The sequence below is a fragment of the Carassius auratus genome, chromosome 41, assembly GCF_003368295.1.
Source record: "Carassius auratus strain Wakin chromosome 41, ASM336829v1, whole genome shotgun sequence".
In the NCBI taxonomy this organism is placed as follows: Eukaryota; Metazoa; Chordata; class Actinopteri; order Cypriniformes; family Cyprinidae; genus Carassius; species Carassius auratus.
Window position 1 is genome coordinate 15,742,713 of NC_039283.1, and position 25,159 is coordinate 15,767,871.

The 25,159-nt window shown below is 37.2% G+C and overlaps 1 protein-coding gene across 3 annotated transcripts in view; it reads left to right on the forward strand.

Moving 5' to 3' along the window:
* Nucleotides 1-25,159, forward strand: part of LOC113060197 (FH1/FH2 domain-containing protein 3-like) — a 169,383-nt gene that overhangs the window by 133,774 nt on the left and 10,450 nt on the right. For 2 of the 3 annotated variants that reach the window (XM_026229090.1, XM_026229091.1), the window contains exons 7-19: nt 123-234; nt 1,241-1,335; nt 1,490-1,633; nt 1,853-2,094; nt 4,393-4,461; nt 6,840-6,887; nt 8,026-8,142; nt 8,460-8,594; nt 10,795-10,845; nt 11,806-11,996; nt 19,849-20,346; nt 21,308-22,215; nt 24,305-24,463. In XM_026229090.1, the coding sequence (XP_026084875.1) occupies nt 123-234; nt 1,241-1,335; nt 1,490-1,633; nt 1,853-2,094; nt 4,393-4,461; nt 6,840-6,887; nt 8,026-8,142; nt 8,460-8,594; nt 10,795-10,845; nt 11,806-11,996; nt 19,849-20,346; nt 21,308-22,215; nt 24,305-24,463 (2,769 nt within the window). The remainder of the gene's footprint in view (nt 1-122; nt 235-1,240; nt 1,336-1,489; nt 1,634-1,852; nt 2,095-4,392; nt 4,462-6,839; nt 6,888-8,025; nt 8,143-8,459; nt 8,595-10,794; nt 10,846-11,805; nt 11,997-19,848; nt 20,347-21,307; nt 22,216-24,304; nt 24,464-25,159) is intronic. The other variant, XM_026229092.1, reaches the window with a different exon arrangement.

Genomic DNA, 25,159 nt, shown 5'->3' on the forward strand with positions numbered 1-25,159 from the left:
AAGATAATATGTGAGCTGCAAAATGTCATATCATTGGATGTAAAGACAAATGTTAAGATAAGTGTTTTTTAATTGTTGTATAAAGATAAATAGTGTTTCTTTATGTGTGTACATGTGTGCAGTTCCGGTTGGTTGTTAAAACTGCTCTGAAGCTGCTGCTGGTTTTTGTGGAATACACTGAGTCCAATGCACCTCTACTCATCCAGGCTGTCAACACCGTGGACAACAAGCAAGGTAATGTATACACATTTCAAAACCAAACACACACACACACACACTTATGAAAGATAAAATACAAATAAGTGAAATACTCTTGGAAAGTTGTCGCAGTGTCTCTGGAAATCAATTTTGATTCTAAGTCTCTGTATTTGAGTCCAAGCTGAGCTCTGGATGTTATAGTGTGTGTGGGGGGGACTGAGATGATAGAGACAAACTCTCTCCTCTGGTGAGGTTTGGTTACCTACAAGAGAGAAAGCAACTATAGTGAAGATGATAGTTAACAAACTGTTCTTGACTTTTTCTAAGATATTCTAAGGTAATTGCTCATATTATCAGCGCCTGTATTGGCAGTGAAATAAATATGATCACCAGCAGATTAAATCAAGATGAATGGTCTGAGCTCATGGAAAAAAGTGTTGATAGGACCAGAATGAAAAAGTTTAATACTGTTTTAATACTGTTACATAAGAAGAGAGACTGCTGTCTCTGGTGCCCCAGTGAGAGACAGACAGGCTGGCAGATGAAGCAGAACGTCTCCTGCTATTAATCTATATAACAGACATTTTCTCCTCTGACGTTGAACCAGCCATGCTTAACCGATTTACTTCAAATACCATTAGAAGTGGATTAAACCGCAGTTCATTTTAATTTAGTGAATTCAATTCAACATGACAACCATCATGTAAAGATCTTTTTTTCTTGATGCTTATTTTTTTCAGTACTATTAATTAATTCAGGAATACATTTAAAATGCAGTTCATAAATACATTGACTTGAATGCAGCTCTTCTGTGATTAGAATGGTTTTCATGTCTGAAAGATTTTCAGAAGTTTGACATAGTCTATTATTTCTTCTAATATATTATATCAAAATGGTTTGAACTTTACAAAACATTATGGTCCAATTCATAAACTAATAATTAATTATATTGATACATATTTTCATACACTTTTTACTTTGAAAAATTGACACTCTTATTTATGATTGACCCTCATTGACACTTTTGGTTGCATGTTTCCAGGCTGTAACCCCTGGTCCAATGCCATGGAGATCCTAGATGAGAAAGATGGAATGGACACTGAGCTGTTAGTTTATGCCATGACCCTTATTAACAAGGTACCCGGACATTATTATGGTTCAGAAATGTAAAACACTTTTTTTGTACACTGTCAGTTACATGGAGTTATATATGAATTTACTAAAAAAAAATACAATAAAAATGCATATTATACTTCTATTATATTTTCATATATCTGTGGTATTTCTGCAGACATTGGCTGGGCTTCCTGACCAGGACACGTTCTATGATGTGGTTGACAGTCTGGAGGAGCAGGGCATGGAGGCCGTGACCAAGAGACATGTCAACAGGAAGGGCACAGATTTGGACCTAGTGGAACAGTTCAATATCTATGAGGTTAGCTTGTGCTAAGTTTGCTCTTCAGTTACAAACCGTCTGAATGATCTTGTCCAAAACTGAGGTCTTAATTCTGAGGTCTTAATTCATAACAGGTCCAATGCAAGTGAACAATATGAAATGTATTTATTATTATTTATTTTATTATTATTAATTTTTTTTAACATAGATGTGATATTTGTTATTTGCTGTTAGTCCAATAATCATGTTTATCCATAGTCAACCCTTCGTCATGAAGATGGTGATGATGAGACACAGCCTCCTCCATCCGGACACAAAAGTCGGCGTCGGGCCAGCCTAGGCGACACTTTTGAGAGGCGGGGTTTAGAACGTCGCCGCAGCCGAAGACACTCGCTCCAAAATGGGAAAGGCCACACTTCTGCTCCTTCTTCCCCCTGCCACAGCCACACACCCAACATCCTGCCCCTCAATGGCCAGAAGATAGACAATATTAGTGAAAGGTGAGAAAAGAGAAAAAGACAGAAGTTGATTTGAATAAATTATATTTACATATACGTCATGTAACTAGAAAACTCACTGTGTGTCCTGTAATCGAGAGTGGAGATCTGCGGGCAGATGCTGGTCAGAGAACAAGAATACTCCTGTCACTATCTCATGTCACTTTCCTCCTTTTGTTGAGTTCTACAGACTGCTTGTGCTTTTGATTATTGATGACAGGATCTGTTGTTTGTGATGGGCTTCATGGGTTATTATTCTTTTAATGGTTTGGTTGACAGATAGCTGAATTTATCTCAGTCAGACATCTGACATCTGATAGCGGACCCATCACAGGAAATTAGAAGGACTTTTGAAGTGTGGTGTTTTCCATATTATGGATAAATACCAGTCTACAGGTAGATGCAGAGACAGGACCTTAGCAGTGAGGCACAGGACTTCTCTTCCTTCTCTTGCCAAATGATACATTTAAAACAATTATTGCAAAATAAATAACCTTTCATAGTCTTTTTAGTGGCAGTCTGGCACAATAAATTCAATTCAAATAACTGGCCTCAACTCCATATTAAACAACAATAATAAACAAAAAAATGTAACTTAGAATGTACAGTAGGTAACATTTAATTAATCGATATTTCTTAAATATTAAAAACTACAAAATAAAAGTAAAAGATTTGTGTCTTTAACTACAGTTAATGTCAAATGAACAACCGGTCAGCAACTATGCTGGTTTATTTATGTGTGCTTGATTCATTAAAAATAACCAACTCATGAGAGTTATATATTGGTAACCTTACATTTAAACATCCTGGCAATGCAAGTAAACTGTGTTTACAACACTTAATAAAAAAATCTGTTTATTTTTCAGTGGTTACATCAAAACATAAGCACCTGTGTATTCTACTCAGAGTATTCCATTCGTTTTGTGAGTTGTGATGTTAATCTGTTTGTGCCTAAGCTGTTTACTTACCGATAAAGGAAAACAGTTTTGATCATGTAAACACATTTGCATGATCATATGATTTGTCTTATTAAGCATAATCGGTTTACAAATGTGCATGTAAATGCACTCATTATATGCTTTTGATTAACTACAAAGAATCAGCTCATAAAAGTCACTCTTTCAGTGATCAGACTATACTGGTCATGTTGTCTATTTTGGGCTATAGATTCATGCTGCTTTCATGTGCTATCAAAAACCTCTGACGTCTTAATTACAAGTTTGTCACGTTCAAGTGCTTTGTTGTCAGAAAGAATAGGAAACATGGAGGACAGCCAGTTAAAACAAGAAAAATATCTTGAGTTGCCCAGTCATGAATACGAATTGAGAGGCAAGGAAGAGGCTAGGGAACTCGTATTTATGATTATTCTGAGCGTACTTTAAAGGCAGCATCATTCGCAATGGCTTCCTACATATTGTACTGGTGTGACATTAAAGGAAAATGCCACCATTTTTTCCATATTCCACAATGTTCTTCCCTAAAATCATGACGAGTTGATACGTACCTCTCCTGTCTCAGAGCGTGTGCTCAATCACTGTAGAATGGCGCCACTATGCTAGCTTTTAGCTTAGCACCATTCATTCCTTAGGATCCAAACAGGGATGAATTTAGAAGGTACCAAACACTTCCATGTTTTCCCTATTTAAAGACCGTTACAGGAGTAATAACTGTAATGTACGGCGGAAGAGCACTTCACAGCACTTCGACCTCGGTGCAGTAGTATCATCACTCCTGAAAACCCCTCACGTTGGTTGTATTGACGAACGTAAGAGGGAGAGGGGGAGTTTTGAAGTGCGCCGAGGTCGAAGTGCTGTGAAGTGCTCTTCCGCCATACATTATAGTTATCTTTTTTATCCGCTTAGAAAATCGCCACATTTTATTCTGTATAACCATACTTACTCGTCTAACTACTCATGTAACCATCATAAAAAAGGAAAAACATGGAAGTGTTTGGTGGCTTCTAAATTCATCCATGTTTAGATCATAAGGAATGAATGGTGCTAAGCTAAACGCTAGCGTAGTGGCACCGCACGCTACAGTGGGAGAGGTACATATCAACTCATCTAAGTTGAGGGAAGAACATAGTGGAATATTGAAAGACGGTGGTGATTTCCTTTAACTTTGATCAAGTAACATAACATGACTTTTCATAAAGTTTTTGTATTGTGATCACCTCTGTTATATTGTTTGCCGTCAAAGCATGTGGTTCTTGTCCTCTCCTTTCATTTCTGCTGTTCCTTTCCCTCTTTTGTTCATTCCACTTTACAACCCTCAATTTACAAACCCTCCTTTACACCAAAGAGATGAGGAAGAAGAGGAGAAGAATGAGGAGCTCCAGAAAACAGAGCTCTATAGACAGGCATCCGAAAGGTATTTCAGCAGGATCGGAATTCGGTCTTAGAGCTAGAAGCCAGATTGTAGTTCCTTATCCATTTTTTTTATGCTGTCTCTTTCCCCGACTTGACTAACATAAATGTTTCCCAACATTTCATAGTGTTCACCATCATTTACTAGATCTTGTGCTTTTATTCTGTTGTTCATATGGATGCCATCAACAGTAGATTAAGCTTCTAGCTTGTTTTTGTCTTTAAAGTGCATGGTCAACTTCATTCCCAATGCCGCTTATACAGACAATGAGGAAAACCTCCAGGACAGGTTTGGGGTTAAGGTTATCCGCAAGGCCCAGTGTCCTCCTCTCCTTTGACCTCCAGTTGTTGCCCCCCGATATCATCCAGTCTTTCTTCTTGGGCTTCTGTCTGATCCTTGGGGGCCCTCCCGTTCAGGGTTTCTTCTGTCACCTCCTCAGCCTCCACCTCCCAAAGCGAAGTCCCCCTGTCCCCTGTCCTTCCACTGCTCTCTTCCACCCTTCTTCCTACTTGCCCAGTGGATTTGGATGAGGTGTCGAGACCCAGCAAAGCACTGCAGGTAGTGCAGATAGATGCAGTAGATTCTCGCCACTCACAGAACAATTTCCATGCGTGTGCGGGTGAGCTCTGTTCCAAATTAGTAAGCTGCCTAAGTAGACAGCTTAGTTATGGATCATAGGCAATGATTCTGTGTTCCTGACACAAAAGATGATTTGTTATCAATGTAATGAGCTATGAAACTCTATTGGAATCAGGTGTGAGAAGTGTAGTTCACTTGAGGAGTGCTGCTTGTTGGGTGTGTATGAGTGTCTGGTGTTGGTGCCTATGTAAAGTATTTAAAGTCAAGTTCTATTAGATTCCTGTCTTGGAAGAAAGCCACCTATTTAGACAGTAAAGTTTGGAATAGAGCCTTTTAAGTTGCATGTCAAATCCAGAGAATGACTTTCATTCCCACATACTGTATGTCAAGCTATGAGATCCCTGAGAGTGATCGTAGGAAACCCATGTCTGATTTTATTAATTCAACTCTTACAAACACTATGACCACACAACTTTCATCCTCTAGTAGGAAGGAAGTGTGGCATGGGATTCGCATCATCTCTGGATCTCCTGTGAATGGCGACGGTGTATTGTTTTGTCTGTTCCATCAAGCCCACCTCTGAAAAGAGTCAGACCCTCACTCGGTGGATCATCACCCTATCCCTTTGTACCCGCTTCAAAGAGAACACTGTAAAACGTCCTATATCTTTCAAAAGTTGGACCCTCATAAAAATTGCTATGCTTGCTGTGTCTTAACTTATGGTCATATGCAATATGTGGCTTACTCTGTTTTATATGTCAAATCCTCAGACCAATAAAAGAAGAAATGGATAACAGTATGATCAGAGCCTGATAAATCATTATACTCTATGGGCTTTAAGTTCGCTTTCTTAATATGTGATATTATAAACAAAAGACTTTTTCCCCTTGAACCAGCCACTGTAGTGCAAGACACTCCCCAAAGGATGCTAACTTTTACTGAAATTTACAGCTCATCTGCCTTTCATTGTTGCATTGTACCACTACAGAGCCAAGAGAAGCCTGTAAATTAAGTCATATATAAAAGGGCAATTGTATTTCACCCTGGACAGTGCCTGAAGGGCCCACATTTCATGAGAATAAAGCTGAAAATGCTTTGCACTGTCATGTGCATGTTTGCTTGACATTAAGACTGTGGCAGCTTGAGGAACCCATCTGGATTATAAAGTGGATCAAAGACAGTTCTTTTTTAGTCAGCTGACTAAAATGCAAACGTGGACTCTATAATATTTAAAAACCTAAGTCTGAAGTCTTAAGCTAAATGCAAAGCACACTATTAAAATCAACATGACATCGAAATCTTCTCTTCAGGGAAAACTGGGCAACTATTGATGACACAGACAACTTAACTGCCACAGATTGAAATGGGAAGCAAGGAGTCAAGAATTGATTGGTTAGAATGGTCCAGTTTGCCCCTGCTGGTAGGTGTTGTAACTACACCAAAAAAGGATATGTCTCCATTGATAAACTTTTGAAACTAGCCATGTATTCTTGCAAAAGGTGCTAATATATTGTGGTGGATTTTAAACCACTGATATATTCTTATTAGTATTATTATTGGTGGGCTCTTAAATGTGAAAATTATTTTTATTTCCCCTTCTGCTGTCCTTGCTGGCTATTTCTTTTATTATTATTATTAATAAACATAAAGTGCTTTGATTCACTTTCTATCACTGTACTTGTCTCTCGACTGCACTTGTCCCTCTGTCCTCTTTTTCTATCCCAGCTGTCAGTCAGACTAATCTTTTATGTAATTATGTTTCGATTACTAACTTCTTTTCATTTTCTGTCTCTTCTGTGCAGTTTGTCAGATGTTAGATACTCAAACACATCATGTGGTTCATGTGGCAGGTAAGGGAACAAGTTGGAAATAAAGTAAGTTTGTGAACTTTGGTGCAGAGTTTAAAAGGAAAAGGTCATGTGGGTTCAAGTCTGGCTTGTGTCATTTTCTAACTTCTTCATCCCATCTTTTCTTGATCGTCTCTTGGTGTCTACATAAGAAAAAAAAGAAGAAAAAAAATTAAATATTGTATTGTAATATATATTATAATATTAACATATTTTAAGTAATCAATTACAAGAACAAATTAAATATGTTTATTTAATTTAATTTAATTTAATTTAATTTAATTTAATTTAATTTAATTTAATTTAATTTAATTTAATTTAATTTAATTTAATTTAATTTAATTTAATTTAATTTACAATTTATTGAAGCCATTTACTGTGGTAAAAATTCTATAGCGCAGGTTTTCATTTGGCAAGCCAAAAGTATTCAGAACACTTTAATGTGTGTTGGTTCTTTATGTTTTTAAGTGCTGGAACACTTTGGAATTTCAAACAGTGTCTGTTTGTTTCATTGGTAGAAAGCCAGGATTCATTCCCAGCTCTGAGTTCTTACTCCGATAATATGTGTAGTGAATCACGGCAGACTCAAACATAGAGGCAAGTGTAGGGAGCGAATGACAGCATGTCACTGACCTCTTTTAATGAAGATGTGGGAATGCACAGAGAAACAATCCCCTGCGTGTCTTGAATCAAATCTTCCGATGCAAGGTCATATCGCGTACATCTGCAGTCAGTGATCTGAACTGGTAAGCTGTTTTATTTGGGAAGAAGAGTTTATTTTGTCACTCATTCATGTGAAAGCTGGATTTAGCAGAGCACCTGTGTTTGTCTGTGTGTCCTTGGCTGTTGGAAGTCGAGTGAGGCTTCACATTGACCTCTTCAAAATGTCTGTTGTGGTCCTGATGGAGGAAATACATGACTTCATTTGGAATCAGAGCTTCACCCCCACTTTGGCTGTGTGTACTATCTGATGATAAGTGTGATAAATGAAGTGAATGGAAAAGATGGCCATTAGTTCTCTTGGATAAATCAATGTTTAGCTTCATTCTGTTAAGAGAAAACTTCAGGACAAAAAATCCTAAAGATCAAATTGGTTTTATGGCTGAACTTTGAGTTAAATTCTCTTTTGTCCTTCCTTTAGCACTGGCTACGCAGGTACGTATCCTGGCAGGTCATCTGGGGTGTCCAGTGCCCCCTCCACACCCTATAACCGCTTCGGCCCCTCAGGAGGAACACCTGCAGACAGTAAGCCCGACAGGTGAGCATCTGTTCTTCTTCGATGTGTATATGACTCTGTTCTGCATAGGAGTCTTCAAATGTAACAGTTCCGAGGTTAAAATGTTTTATATGATATGATTATAAAAATAACATCAGGGAATATTAAAAAAAAATATTTGAAAGCTGCTCTCTACTATGATTGGATAACCTCCTCATATCAGGATTACATTGTCGTTCATCAGGGCGATGTTAAAGCAGTATATTTAACTCTTCAAATGCCCAAGAGTATAATTCGTGCTATATTGATGTATCGTTGTTCTGAAATGCTGTTCCTCTTTGGTTTATCTGGTCCTCCAGGTCTACTCTTGGTGGATTGTTAACCTCCTCCTACAGGCAGCACCAGGAGTCTCTCAATGCTGAACGTGAGCGGAGGCGCCTGGAGAGAGAGGAGAGACTTCAGCGCATTGAAAGAGAGGAGAGAAGCCGTTTCAAGTTTGTGGACTTTCTCAGCATTTCATTTTGATGTACTGTGTTTTCACCCAGGGCTACATTATTAATGAATAATGCCGCGTTTCCACCGAAATTACCCGGAACATTTGTACCAGGAACTTTTTTTCCCAGGAACTTTTTCCCCCCCAGACCAGTTGCTTTCTGCGTTTCCACCGCGGTGTAAAGTACCGGGAAGATTAGGCAAATAGACTGGTGACGTAGGTCTCCGCGCGTTTCTCAATACAAATTACCGCTGATTGAAAAAAAAAAAAAAAAAAAAGTACGCAGATATTGGACGTGCCTCCTCGGTAATTAGTTCAGACTTTGTGCATTTGTCTCGGGAGTGTGATGTCCGTGAAGACGCAAGTCCGGTAAATCTATAAACAGCAGCGTACTTTATAACTTCAGTCTGCTCGTCTTGGCTACTGCAATTTTCCTTACTGTATATTTACAATAAAATGAAATAGGATATCAAATACCACTGCCTCCTTTGGTTTTCTTTTAAACATAATAACAGCTGCAGAAATGTACTTAGTTCAGGGATATGTGTATATGCAGCCATTACAACGAAACAAAATATTATATAAATTTGCCTTTTTTATTTTCATTTTAACATATAGATAAATTGAATACAGACCAAAGAAAACCGGTTAGATTTACCCCGCATCTGAATTATATTTTATGTTTAACCACTAAAGACACATTAGAGCCAGCGGCACATATCAGAAGATCTATCCGAGATGAGGCTGCTCTCTGCGGATACATGAGGACTGAGCTCCCGCTGATCGAGTGGAGCTCACCGTCTACGAGATCGGCGAAACACATTTTTAAATAGGCGCTGTCTTTATAAATAAACCATAGATTTGAGTTTTTAACAACTACATTCTCGCCTGAAATACTTTTAAAATTACATTTCATGACACAATAACAGTAATATTTGAAAATGATCCGAAAAAATGGTGTTTGAACTCAACCAATGCTGAGTGAACTCAGATCGCTTTGGCTACTGCAATTTTCCCCTCAGTATATTTACAATAAAACGAAATAGGATATAAAATACCACTGCCTCCTTTCGTTTTCATTTAAACATAATAACAGCTGCAGAAATGTACTTAGTTCAGGGATATGTGTAACGTTATATACAGCCATTACAATGAAACAAAATATAATATAGACTTGCCTTTTTTATTTTCATTTTAACATATAGATAATTTGAATACAGACCAAAGAAAACCGGTTAGATTTACCCCGCAGCTGAATTATATTTTATGTTTAACCACTAAAGAGACATCAGAGCCAGCGGCACAAATCAGAAGGTCTATCCGAGATGAGGCTGCTTCTCGTCGGATAGATGATCACTGAGCTCCCGCTGATCGAGTGGAGCTCACCGTCTCCGAGATCGGCGAAACACTTTTTTAGATAGGCGCTGTCTTTATAAATAAACAACAGATTTGAGTTTTAAACAACTACATTTACACAACTAAATTACATTTCATGACACAATAACAGTAATATTTTGAAAATGTTGATCCGAATAAATGGTGGTTGAACTCAACCAATCAGGATGTTTAGCGCCAAAGTACCGCCCCCGAAAGTTCCGGAACTTTGAAAAAGTACCACCTCCCCAGCAGGGACTTTCTGAGGGGCATTTTTTTACCTGGAACTTTATTTAGTTCCTGGTTCCTGCTGTGGAAACACCAAGTACCAGGCCAAAGTCCCTAGTTTCTGGGTAAAGTTCCTGCGGTGGAAACGCAGCTTATGCCAAAAACATCAGCGCTTCCAACGTCATCTAGTATTTCACATGTTGGAGATGGCCATGAGAAACATTCTGTCCAGCAGTCTAGAAAAGCAGCTGAGGCCTACATCCAAATTTTAACAGAGATCTAGGAGTTTTCCTAACTGGACAAGTTATTGCTTCTTATTATGGTCATTTAAAGGAAAACAGCATTCAGACCAGACAGTGAATATTCATGGTGGGCTGCAGGAAGCCAAATGCTTATTCTCTCTGTATGCTTATCAGTCCACATACCAAGTCTTTTAGTCAGCCTCTACTGTTGTGTAAAAACAATTCAGAACACCAACTTGAATGGTTACTACTTGATGAACAATAAACATTATAGCTCCAAATGTCTTTGGTAGACATATAAAAGGCATTCTTTTTCACTTTTTACATGTGTGCTCATGTTGATTCTCTTTATTGCAGTCGGGATTATGAGGACAAGAGAGAAGAGGTCAGACAAGCTCGAGAAGAAAGGTACATTCCAGAATGACTTTCACTTTTATAGCATAATAAATATAATATAATATAATATAATATAATATAATATAATATAATATAATATAATATAATATAATATAATATAATATAATAAAGTTTAGGTTTAGTACTATTTCAAGTTTTATGTTTTTTTTTGTTGTGTTAAAAACAGTAGAACTGTAAAATATTATTAGAATAATAAAAAATAAAAAAATTACAATGTCAATTTTTCAGCAGATATTATTCCAGTCTGATTCTTCGAATATCATTATAATATGCTGATTTGCTGCTCAAAAACATTTATTATTATTATCATCACAATTTTTACAATTTCAAGGTTGTTTTAATAAATAGAAAGAATCCTTGTGTTTCTGACACTGATTCTGATTTTAGTAAAATGTTTATATTAAAACTGGGTCATATTTTTAGGGTTGATGAAACAGGAGGGGAGCGGACATCAAGGGAGAGTTATAGAAAACATAATTGGAGGATTTGGTGTAGAAGTGAATTTGGAAGTGAAGTTTATGCACACACTAGAAATCAATGTTCTCTTGCATGCTGAATGCTCTGAAAGTGTCTCTGTTTTAGTCATCAGTCCACAAGCTGTTTCAGGTCTTCAACCCTCAGAATAGCAAACATTGTGATTTGTATTTAAAGCAACCTATATTACATTAGTATAAGTACAGTTCCCCTGGCCCAAATATTATCAGGACAGTTGTATTACCTTTTATGTCCCCAAAATATACCAAAAGGAATTTTAATTCAGAATTTAAAAACATACTCATCATAGAAGAGGTTTATTCAAGTAATTTTATGGATATGTTACATTTTTTCAATAAGAAAAACATTGTTACAGTACATATTCTTTTTGAATTCAGACATGAAAATAAGCATTGCGTAATTGCCCTGATATATAATGCTTTTGGTGACTTTTATTGTTTTATTTGATGTGTGCAGATATAAGCAATTGGAGCGGCTGGCAGCAGAGGAAAATGAAAGGGAACGGCCAAGATCGACAAAACGGGGGCGAACAGAAATCACCCTCAGCCTGAGTTCACGAACCTCCAGCAGTTCATTGTCTCGTTCTGCCACCCCTTTGACTGCCGAGGCTCAAGAGGATAAATGCTCTGTTCTACATCAAACACGAGGTGAGAATCCTCTGTAATATGTACAGTAATATAGCGTGGCATTTCTGGAAAAAGATCTGGTCTATATTTTTCCTCCAAAGTGTGGAATCGAGTGGTTACCACACAATTGTTTTGTAACGAAAACAATGTAAAGCCACTGGGGCAGTCAGCCATTGGGAAAAAAAGTTTTTGGGTTTATTGGCCTCAAATATTAACCACAATTTCAGAAATTGGGTCAGTGGTCATCCACATCTGAATCTGAGGGGCTGGAGCTGGTATGAACGGGCTGAACGACTGGAGCCTGGTCAATCATTCAGTCTCACTATGGAGTTTATGACTGGCTTAAGAAGATGATAATTTTTTTTTAGTTGCATGTTAGTCTTGATTTTAGTTTTCTGTGTGCATTCCCATTCATCTCAGTGGCAGCTCCTAGGAAGTGTACAATTTGAATTGTGTAAAGGGAAAAATATAAATCCTTTTCATTTTTTTAAAGTAATAATAACCAAAAATGAAATAACCCAAAAATGAAATTTGCATAATTTACTTATTGCTTTTATCCAAACCCACATGAATTATGAAAAGTTATTTTGAAGAATGTTTTAACTGTTCTCCATAACAACATTAGACCCTATTGACTTTTATTGAGTGGACAAAATAATAATAATAATAATAATAATAATAAGCTTATAGAACTACAGATTTGTACTGACATGACTTGTTACCACTGTGCAGGCTGGTAGTGGTGGTGTAATGGTGTGGGGGATGTTTTCTTGGCAAACTTTAGGCCCCTTAGTGCCAATTGGGCATCGTTTAAATGCCACAGCCTACCTGAGCATTGTTTCTGACCATGTCCATCCCTTTATGACCACCATGTACCCATCCTCTGATGGCTACTTCCAGCAGGATAATGCACAATGTCACAAAGCTTGAATCATTTCAAAATGGTTTTCTTGAACATGACAATGTACTAAAATGGCCCCCACAGTCACCAGATCTCAACCCAATAGAGCATCTTTGGGATGTGTTGGGATGCTTTGTGCCCTGGATGTGCATCCCACAAATCTCCATCAACTGCAAGATGCTATCCTATCAATATGGGCCAACATTTCTAAAGAATGCTTTCAGCACCTTGTTGAATTAATGCCACATAGAATTAAGGCAGTTCTGAAGGCGAAAGGGGGTCAAACACAGTATTAGTATGGTGTTCCTAATAAACCTTTAGGTGAACGTACATATATATAAAAGCGTCTGCTAAAATGAATAAATGTACATATATATACTACCTGTTTAGTTCAGTCCAAGGCTGGTTATTTGCTTTACATTTGTGTTGTGCTATGCCTGCTCCTAGGATTTCTAATTTGTTTGTTTTTTTCTTGTGGATTTATCATTAAAGAACTTTTATGGGATGTTCTCCATCGTGCGCTCTTTATAGCACCAGCACTTAAAGGGTTAGTTCACACAAAAATGAAAATTAGATGAGAAATGAGAGATTAACTCTTTTTTTGGCGTTACGAATAAAGTAAAGACAAAATAATAACAAGGCGGCAGAGCGAACTTATCATCCATAGTGGATCTCACGTAGTTCTTCTCTTAAAGACTGAACACTTAACTTTGTGGTGATGACGTAAAGGACTAAGTGAGAACCACTATGGATGATAAGTTCGCTCTGCCGCCTTGTTATTATTTTCATGCACTCCACACTATAATGTGATGCATGCAAAATACATAGTTTCGGCCGTTACAAAGTCTTCATCACAAACAGACATACATTTTCTGAAGATATAAGGTATTTTGTTGCACTTTAACAAGTAATCTGAATGGCCTATATATGTGCAATATTTTAAACAAGCCCTCACTAACTGAGTTTAATGCCACAGTTATGTTAGAATGCATCTCATTCATTTTTCTGTGGCGATGCGTCGGTCTCATGGGGCGCGCGGTCCGGAACGCTGTATGGCTGATGCAGCAGTTCAATTAAACTTTACTCCAAATATATCAACTTACCCGTTTTAAATACTTTATATTTAACGTGTTCATTTATGTCCAATATTAGTGTTTAACTGCTGGACTTTAAATTAAATCTACTATTGATTTTCACCATTGACTGATAACTTCCGTGCGCAGATGTGGCAGATTTGTCACAGGACGCACGATATGACAGTTGCGTCTGACTATATATGAACTAGCTGTTTTAAATACATTATTTTTATATTTAACGTTAGTTTATCAGTATGTTTTAAAGTATATATTTTTGATTATTGGTCTATCCATAGGCTCTCTCTCGCGCACCTGCGTGGTTTAAAACAACAAATAGTTATGCTATGACAAGAACAAAGAGTCTCTCTCTTGCTCCACCCAGGCACGATAATATTGTGTATAGTCGATCTCACGGGCTCACGTAATGATAATTTGAAAAATGCCTATATATACCAACACTAGTGTTTATGACTTTTTTATTTCATACGAATCATGCCCCACCCACAAAACAAAACACAAAACATTACATGTGAAAAACAAATTATGAAATGAATACTCATCAAGTATAATGGAAAACTCCAACAGATGTCCCAAAATGTCCAAATGTCCCAATACAAAAATTTTGTTTTGAGATGAGTTTGTCAACTCTACTTCATTAAAATAGTTTAAATCATACTCACTTGGCAGTTGCTTGGTCAGAGCTCTGATAATAAATTGTAAGAACCTACTGTAAAATACAGATAAGCAAAAACAAGAACTTTACCCCATGAAACACCTCCCTCCCATGGCTACTCAAAAGTAGTTTTCATAATTTGTAAAAACCCACCTTTCAAACTTCTAAATACAGCCAAAGGACATGCCCAAAGTAGCCATGCATCAAATACAAAAGCATACTACAAACAAGAAGTAGCAATGCATCAACTTACAAAGCAAGCTACATTACACAAGTAGAATTGCCTCAATCTCTTAAAGCAAACTACAAAACACAAAAGTAGCATTGCATAAATATTATAAATATTACAAAGCATTCTACAAAACAACTATAGCAGTCCACACAAAAGTGTTAAGTAACAAAAGAACAAAAAAGTAGCTCTTTAAACAAAAGGTGATTCATATCCCGGACGAGCCCCCAATTTATGTTACAACCCTCTTTAGGGACCAACATAAGAAAGCCTGATGATATGACGATTTGAAAAATGACTATATTGCCCAACACTACTGTATATGACTTTTTTTATTTCATACGAATCATGCTCCACCCATAAAACATTAAATGTAAACATTTTTAATGAATTGAATACTCACCAAGTATAATGGAAAACTCCAACAGATGTCCCAAAATGTCCAAATGTCCCAATACACAAATTTTGTTTTGAGATGAGTTTGTCAACTCTACTTCATTAGATTTTTGTCCATCCATTGAAAATGTATGTACAGTGCACTGTCCATGTCCAGAAAGGTAATAAAAACATCATCAAAGTAGTCCATATGACATCAGAGGGTCAGTTAGAATTTGTTGAAGCATCGAAAATACATTTTGGTCCAAAAATAACAAAAACTAAGACTTTATTCAGCATTGTTTTCAATTTGTTCACAGCGCGTTCACAACACTGCAGTGTAGTGATGTCCGGTTCGCGAATTAATCATTTTATTTAACCGGTTCTTCTTGAACCAGTTCACCAAATCGAACTGAATCGTTTGAAACGGTTCACGTCTCTAATAAACATTTATCCACAAATTACTTAAGCTGTTAACTTTTTAAACATGGCTGACACTCCCTCTGAGTTAAAATAAAGGATATTGGTTTATTTTAACTCAGAGGGTAGATTAGTCTAACATTAATTGACTAATCATATCAGCAGCACATGTTGAAGTGTGAATGAGTACTAGTCAGGTTAATCACTATCATACTAATTGGATTGTAAGAGCAGACTCCTTGCTATAAAAGGAGGAAAGAAGTGCTTCCAATCATTGTGTTCTTGTTAGCAATGGTTACCTCTAAAGAAACGTCCAGCCATCATCGCTTTGCGTCAAAATGGCCTCACATGCAAGAAAAATTGCTACAAAGAATATTGCACCTGAGTAAAACATTTACCAGATCACCAAGAACTTCAAGGAGTGAGGTTTGACAGCAGTGAAGAACTCTTCAGGAAGTCCCAGAGTGTCCATCAAGTGCCAGAACCGTCTCCCCCTGAGGAGTCAGCTAAGGAAACGTGTCACCAGTAGTGCAGAGCTTGCTCAGGAATGACAGCACGTTGGTGTGAGAGAATCCACATGTACAGTGAGGCCAAGACTTTTGGACAACAGCTTGGTGTCAAGAAGGGCAGCAAAGAAGCCACTTATCACCAAGAAAAACATCAAGGACAGACTGAAATTCTGCAGGAAATACAAAGATTGGACAGTAGAAGACTGGTGCAAAATAATTTCCTCTGATGAAACTCCCTTCCGACTCTTTAGGACATCTGAAAAATTTATTGTTCAGAGAAGAAAAGTTTAACGCTACCATGAGTCCCTTGTTGTACCAACAGTGAAGCATCCTGAAACCGACCTGTTTTTATTTCTCTAAAAAACATTTGCAAAACTTTTACCTTATGTGCGCTGAACATACGCGATGGCCGGATCAACATTCTGTCCAAAGTTATATAACCATCTTTTTTTTTTGGCGGCTGTCAAAGCCTTATTTGATTGGTGAGTGATGTAGAATAGAATGACTGCAGTGCGCCTGACAGGGAGCGTACGAGAGAGAGCCCCGGCTGCGCGCTCACACTCGCAGTCTTCAAACAACATGAGCGCTTCTTGCTCTCTCTCTCCCTTGTGCATATTTATCAAAATCATTAAACACGATCGAAAAAGGGTGAAACACCAAAGTTTCACGCTCGCTTGCGCACTCACAGTCTTCAAACTACACGAGCGCTGTCTTGCTCTCTCTCTCTGTCTCTCTCTCCCTCGTGCATATTAACCAAAATCATTAGACATGATAGAAAAAGGGCGGAATGGCAAAGTTTCACATGGAGCATTCGGAGATTTTTTTTTTTCTCCATGACAGGCTGCTGGCTCCCACTGTTAATTTTTATTTATTTATTTATTTGGAAAAGCACTCTCTGTATTAGCTTAAAGCCCTCAAGTTTACATTGGTTACTGTATTCTTTCAATTGCTCTAAACAAGTATTTTGGTTGACCTTTTTTATTGAATGCTAGACATCAAGTTGTTGTTATTTTCATCTGAAAGAAGAACTTTTTTTCAGTAAGCTAAGTCCTATGTGTTCAGTAAGCTTGTTTCAGTAAGCTATGTGTTTTCAAGGCTTCAAGGTTTTATTGAATGCTATCTCTATACAAGTGCAAAGTAATGCATTCTTAGTCAGTCTTTTATTTTGTAATTTTAAGAGCAATAAACATATATTGCAATGTTAAAGAATTCATGTTTTTTTATTCATTCAGATATGTAAATCAATTGTTAGTAGTCAATTAATGGGGAGATAATTGAAATTGAATTGGTCTGAAAAAATTAATCGTTAGATTAATCGATGCATCGAAAAAATAATCGCTAGATTAATCGTTTAAAAAATAATAGTTTATCCCAGCCCTAATGTGTATCATTGTTTTTCAGTATACCATAATATATATATACAAATATTGAAGCAGCAAACTTTGCAAAACACAAAATAAAATAAAAAAAATGTAAAAAAAATAATAATTATTATTTAGTGCAACTTATAACAGCCAAGTGAAAGATATAACACCAACATATCAGGGGGGAAAAATGACTTGTAACTCAATCAAATGTAGCTGATCACCGTCTCAATGGCACTGAAAGCAATTTGACTTTCAACTGTGACTAGCTGTGGTCATTTTGATTAGAATGTAATTATTTGACCTCAACACCAGATGATGTGTATGGTAATTCAAGTAACTATCCAAAATTCAATACTATCCAAATAATACCGTTCCTTAGGGTGACCATATGAGCCGTTTTCCCAGGATGCGTCCTTGCCAGGATTTCTATATTGCCTAAAACATCCAAAGTAGTTTGACCAATAACATGCAGCACGCAGCAAAACTGAGCACACAGTGGTTGAAGGAGAAAAATGTGAATGTCCTTGAATAGCCCAATCAGAGCCCAGACTTAAACCCCATTGGAAATATGTGGAATGACTTGAAGGCTGCAGTGCACAAATTGTCACCATCAAATTTAACTTAAACTGAGCAGTTCTGCAAAGAAGAGTTGGCAAATATTGCAAAGTCTAGATTTGGAAAGTTAGTAACCCCAAATCCCAACAGACTAAGGGCTGTAATTAAAGCAAAATGGGGTTCAACAAAATAATGACACAAGGGGGTGATCCTTTTTCCAACTCACTCAATCTGTTTTTTTATTTATTTTCTGACATGTATCTTTCACTTTGATTTTGTAAGTTGCACAGAGTAAATACAGCTGGATAAAACAAAAACTGTCCATCTTCATTTCAGGCTGCAAAGCGGTTTTAAAAGGGGCTGATTATTTTCTATATCCACTGTATTTACATAATTAAAGTGTAATATATTGTATGCTATATACTATTTATATAATATATCCATATAATTTGTGCTACTGTTAACAGTTCTCAGTCATTCACTTATTGTAATTTGCCTTTGTATTCAAGGAAGCATTTGATGATAAGGTTGTGTGGAATTTGGTTTTGTTATTCCCCATGCTCCTGCAGGTTCACATTTCCTGTATTTATTTGCATTTCTGAACGTGGAGGAGTAGATGTGGTAATTTTATGTGGGTTACCGTAAAACAGACACTGGGAGAAGGGGATGTGAATGTGCAGACTGCACGTGAGGGATGAGGGGTGCATGCATTGTATGCATGCAAAGTTTCTGAATTGCATCACTTCCTGAATCAGATTTTTTTATCTTGTTTTTCAGTAAAAATATCTAAATAATCTTTAAAACTGTTTACTTGGGACCGATAAACTTGTGGCTGAGTTTGACACATGTAGTATAAAAAAGTGAAGACTCAGCGCCATCTTGGATATAACTTTGGTAACTGTCACCGTGGTTACTGGTAAGGAATACTGGCTTGACTCCTGTTGCACGTTCATACAGACAGTATTTGAGACTCTGTGTGAATGGGACATTTCGAGACTCACACCTGTAAATAAATGTAAGCCACTGTGAGATGCTCAGAGATGCACAGTAGTTGATTCTGCTTTGTTTTCTTGATAAATTATTAATAGAGTTGTGTCTAAATGTCATTATTGACTTTGGATTTGAACCCTAGCCTATCAAAAATCCTACAAAATCTACCTTACTTACAATTAATAATTAGCAAATTGGAACTTTATTGAGAGAAAAAGTAGTCAATATGTCTTACCTAATCGTAAGTGTTCCCAATTGTTTTGTTTTTTGTGACAGGCAAATCACACATTCGTTGATTCATTTTGCTTGTGTGAAATTGCACACATATATATATATATATATATATATATATATATATATATGACTCATCCTGCACTTCACTGATTTTTATCCAATCAGATGCTCTCTATAACAAGAATGCCACTCCCAGTAATAGCATTTCACAATTATGAAAGCTCATGGTTTTGACATAACTAACACCTATTGGCAATTTAAACATGCGAATGAACCTCCTATATGCCCCACACAAACGTCCTGTTTCAATAGGATATATATCAACACAGAACCGAAAACTACAATTTCATGTGGCCTTTATTTCTGGACATGGTTAGTATAACTTGTAAGGCTTTTGTATCATAAGCGTTTATCATTTTTATTTGATGGGAGATTCATTGTCACAAGTTTACTTTAAAATGGCCTTGTTTCAAAATTAGTTCCATGGAATTTGGGCTTCCTATCTGGAATGGGTACCAAGCCAATTTTTTTTTTTCCTCCTCAGGAACTGAGTCTGGGACAAGCCGCACAGAGCAGGCAGCAGTTGTGTGGCCTTCGTCAGAGCCTCCCTCTGCCTCAGTGCCTGTGCTGGTCTCGCCTTCCAAACCAGAGGAGGAGCAGAGACCGGTGGAAACGTCAGACATCACACTCTCTCTGTCTCCAGCAAACTTTGAGCTAGAGAGACCTGAAAAAGAGGAGAAAGCTGAGGATGATGAAGCAGAAGAGTGTGAGGAAATGGTGTTGAGTGGAATGGAAGATGAAAAGAAAGAAAAACCAGAAGGAAACTTTGAGGAAGATACTAATGGTACAGGTACAGAGGAGTGTGTGAGAAAGCAAATGTTAGAGAGGGATGTAGAGGAGAGTGTCCTCCTGAGTGAGAAGGAAAGGCAGAATGAGGAGCTAAATGAGAAAGATAACTGCTCTGCCTCCAGCATCTCCTCAGCCAGCAGCACTCTGGAGAGAGAAGAACGAGAGGAGAAACATGTCCGTGACAATGACTCAGGTAAGAACAACACATACACGAGTCAAATTCTGTGAATGAGTGCAACACAGAGGGTCTGACATGCACGACAAGATCCATTGTAAACATTTATCTCCTGTCAAGCATTTCTTATCAACCATGAAACTTTATTTTATATTATTATTAGTGTTAGTACTAATAGTAGTATTTGGTCCCCCAAAAGACATTCTAATGACCTTTTCTACTAACCCTAACCTAACAGTCTTCTAATACTCTAATGAGAGGTAGTTAACAAGTAGTTGCATATTAATCAGTTAGTTGATGTCTACATCTAAAATGGCACCTGCACAAAATGCAGACCAACAGTGACTTTGTTCCTCATGTTTTTTATTTAGTGCCTTGATATTTTGTGAGGATTATTTCACATATGTGGAAAATAGAGTTTTGTGGGAAAATCATCCTAGATAAATCTCTGATGGTTAAAACAATGTTGTAAAAGTTAGAATAGTCGCAGATGATTTATTTAGTAAATGTCTTTTATTTGAATCATGCACATCACTTGCATCTGCAAGAATTAGACAGACAGAGTTATTAGAATTTGATTTAAATGATGTATTATGTTGCAGTTCAAAATAAATTTACCAGCCAGCTGGCGTTTTCACTCATATTGGTTTGCCAAGCATCAAATTATATATATCTGAAAATATTATAAAAACAGTTTCATGGTCAGAAATATAAATATATTTTTTTTTCTAGTTTGAGTTTATTTTCCCAGTTTACCCACCCCTGGCAGGTGTGACAAAAAGTTTTGGACTGTTGCTGCACATTTTCATTGTGATCTGTTAGATTAGATTAGATTTTTTTAGTGGTGAAAAGGAATTTCAGTTTCAGCATATCTGTTTATCAGTGCCTAGTTACTACATTAGAAATAGACATGTTTTTTGAAGATGCACATATGTATGCAAATACATATTGTCGAAAGTTTCTGAATTTGTTCTCTTAGGCCAGTGGGGAGACTGTATGAATACAGTGGATGTGAACGGTCAGTGCAACAAAGTTCTTAACAGCAAACGCTTCATGCTGGACAGGCTTTATGCTCAAAACAAAAATGGAGAGGAAGATGAGAAAGAAAAGGAGAATGAGAATGAGAAAGGGTGTACAGTGCAGGGTTCCTCTGTGACCAGCCTCGCTAGTCGCATCTGCACTCTGGAGGCACGTCGGCAAGCTTGCGAGGACAATATGACGATATTAGAAGTGAATCATCTAGATAACCAAGGTAGCGTACTGGCTGTGGCCGAGAAATTTGGAGATTTGGTTAAAGGACTGGTATTGCCTCATGAGGTGAAGCATTCTGGGAAGGAAAGGCAGCAATCACCGGAAAAACCTCCTACACCAACACCCCCTAAAAAGGAGTCAGACCACATATGGGACCAGCTAATGGCCACACCACGGGAGCTACGCATCAAAGAGCTGGACTTTACAGACTTGGGAGAGGAGGATGATGTGGACATTTTGGATGTCAGTAACGTGATCGGGTCAAGTGACCTCACACCACCTCCTCCACCATCACCCTTCTTTCCTAGCCTTCCGCCCCCGCCACCTTTATTTGGATGCCCTCCACCTCCCCCTATCCCTTGCATGATGATGCCCCCTCCACCACCTTTTTTGGCTTCAGTACCTTCACCACATCTCGTATCTCCTCAACTTAGTCGAGGAGAATCCCCGCTCTTCCAGAAGAAGAAGAAGACCATCCGGTTGTTTTGGAATGAGGTCAGACCTATAGACTGGCAGTACAGCAACCACAAGAGATGCAGGGAATCACTGTGGTCTAAACTTGAACCGGTCAAACTGGACACATCCAAGTTGGAAAACCTGTTTGAGACAAAGTCCAAGGAGCTGCCAGTTACAAAGGTACTGTTAAATTATTTTTGGTGTGGAAAAACTTGGAATCACTATTTAGTGGAAATATATTGTATCAACTTAACAATGAAAGTTGATTTGTGCTTACATAAAACATGATATTACAAGTTTTATGAACTTAAATATAAAATGTTTCAGTAACTCAATAATCCTGCATTTTCAGTTAACCTGAGCACTTATAGATTAAGTATGTAAAGTTAACTCCGTTTATATAACTTGTTTATCAGTTCATTGAGAAAACTGAAAAGGTTATAAAGTTACTTTTGTGCACCAAAGCAAGCTTTATATACTTACCATGGAAGAAACTTCACAAAAGACTAATCACACTAATGGTGACTTTACAACAAAATATGATCAAAAACACAACATGAAGTTGAACATGCTTAATAGCCTATTAGTTGGTCCCTCACCACCAAATTTGATATTGTCTGATAAATTCTTGATGTTTAATATTTTAAATTAATCATACTAATTGACCTAAAATGCACTTTTTAAATTGTTGTCAACTTTTTTTTCTACAGTACAACATTTTCACTAAGATGAAAAAAAGATATATTTTTATTACTCTACTTTAGTTTTACCTGGCTTTTATCAGCACATGTGACAAACTATAGCTGCTAGGAAGTTACTTTAATCTTTTCTGGGCCTTTCTTCTGTATCACACGGTATGAATTCTGACATCTTCCATTGTCCATGTGTGGCCTAGCACAGCTCTTTCTTATGACATGAACACACATGTTTAAAAAAGAGCTGCTGAATGTCAGTCAGACAGGTTGGTTGATTGGCTATGATGGATTCCTTTTATAACCTAAAAGCTTTATCAAGGTGCTTTCTGGGTTCCATAAATCCTTCTGTCACTCAAAACAAAGTCAAGTCACAAGTCAGAGCTTGGCTGAAACATTCTAACCTAATCAATACCTGTTACAAGGATCTCAACGTTTTTATGTGTGCTATACTCTGAAACATTAACTACACTCCAGGTTGTATGCCAGAATTCATTTTATTCTTTCATATAAATTATTTTTCATGTACAGAGATACATTTTGATATAATGAACACTGATATTCACCACATCACAGGTATTAATAGTTGATGATGAATTGAGATTTAATTGATTTATCATATTGTTTGGCTTGTTCACTATTAAGATGGTGTCTCAAAAATGTGGCCTGCATGGGGTTTCCTCTCCTCTCTACTCCGAGCAACCTTTTTCCAGCTGTTTTTCATTTTCAACCCATTCTCCCTCCCTTTTCCCTCAGAACCCCTCCTCTTCCTCTGCTTGGCAGCAGACAGAGTACCATCATGGCTCTGCTCCTCCAGAAATATTCTCCATCAAAGTCCTAAAATAGCCCTCAGGTGCTTGCGTGCCTTTTCAGCAGAGTAAAGATTAAACATATGCCAGCTTTGTGTTCATATCTCAGGAAGCCATTTTTAGGGTAATTATCCAGATGAAAGAAATGGCTTTCTTGCTCAGTTCAGTGGTCGGTGTGAGAGTAAGAACAGGCTGAAGGATCCTTATTTTATATTAGGTGTGGGAAAATAGATGTGCATGGTGATGTGTCTTTTTCATGATTCTTTGAATAAAAAAGATATATTTGAAACATTTTATTTTATTTTATTTATTTTTTTGGAACACTGTAAAAGTCTTTGTCACCTTTGATCCATTTAATGCATCCTTTTTGAAAATGTTGAAGCCAATTTTCAAATAGACATTATCTTTAATAAACCCCATATTTGAAGTTTAAGAACTATATTCTTGCCTAAAAAATGACATTACACAACATATGAATTTGAGATCTGGTATAAAAACTAAACTTTCAAGATTTTCCTGTGGTTTGTGTGTGTGTGTGTGTGAACTGTTTGACCTTTTTAGAATTCAGATTAAACTAGTGAGAGTATATAAACATGTTTTAAAAATCCACAGGGCCGAAAAACCCATAGTCATAGTAACAGGGTTTTTTTTTTTTTTTTTTTTTTTTTTTTGTCTGCTGATGCTACCCAGCAGATCTTGATATCTTGACCCCTCAAAGTACAGTCATTATGAATAACTCTGACGATCTGTTTATATATCTGATTTAAGAAAACAGCAGCAGATGGGAAGCGTCAGGAGATCATCGTTCTGGATTCCAAAAGAAGTAACGCCATCAACATTGGCCTGACGGTTCTGCCACCTCCTCGTACCATCAAAACAGCCATCCTCAACTTTGATGAGTATGCCTTGAGCAAAGAGGGCATAGAGGTAATGCTGCACCAGTTTAAAATTACATTCCGTTTTGCAAATTATGCCAAATCATCCGCAAGTAATGAAGCAAATTCGACATAATGAAATTATTAAGAAAAGCTACAATAAAACTCAATACATACATTTCAGTCATAAAACTAGTACAATGCTTGGTTACACTTTAATCATGAGAATGCCAGACAGGTTACCATGAAGAAAACACATCTGTACTTAATACCGACCTTGTTTTGAGTCCACGTGAGTCACAAATTGCTTGAACCCCTCTACAGTTCGCTTTCACTCTCTCTTTCTCTTTCTCTCGTTACATCAGTCATTCAGGCATTTATGATCATTCCCAGACTGCTACATGAAAGCATATTTTTACCTAAATACATGGCTCTCTACAACTGTGTTCAACAAGACAGAGAAACACTGACTGTAGTGAAGTTGGCAAAACGAAAGTATCAAGTCAAAGCTTGTGTCTAAAACAACTCAACCTCTTTGCCCCGAAAGCATGTACATTTACTTTGGATTTTCGCAAAACCAATAGATTTTACCCTTAAAACTAAGGTTTAGCAAGTTGGTTTGGCCAGCGACTCGACATATTATGTGGATTTCCTGCAAAACTAAAAACATTTTTGCCAGCAGTCATATGATCCATCTCAAAGATTAAAGATTAGCCAAATGCTTCATTTAGGCTGTTACAGCCTATGA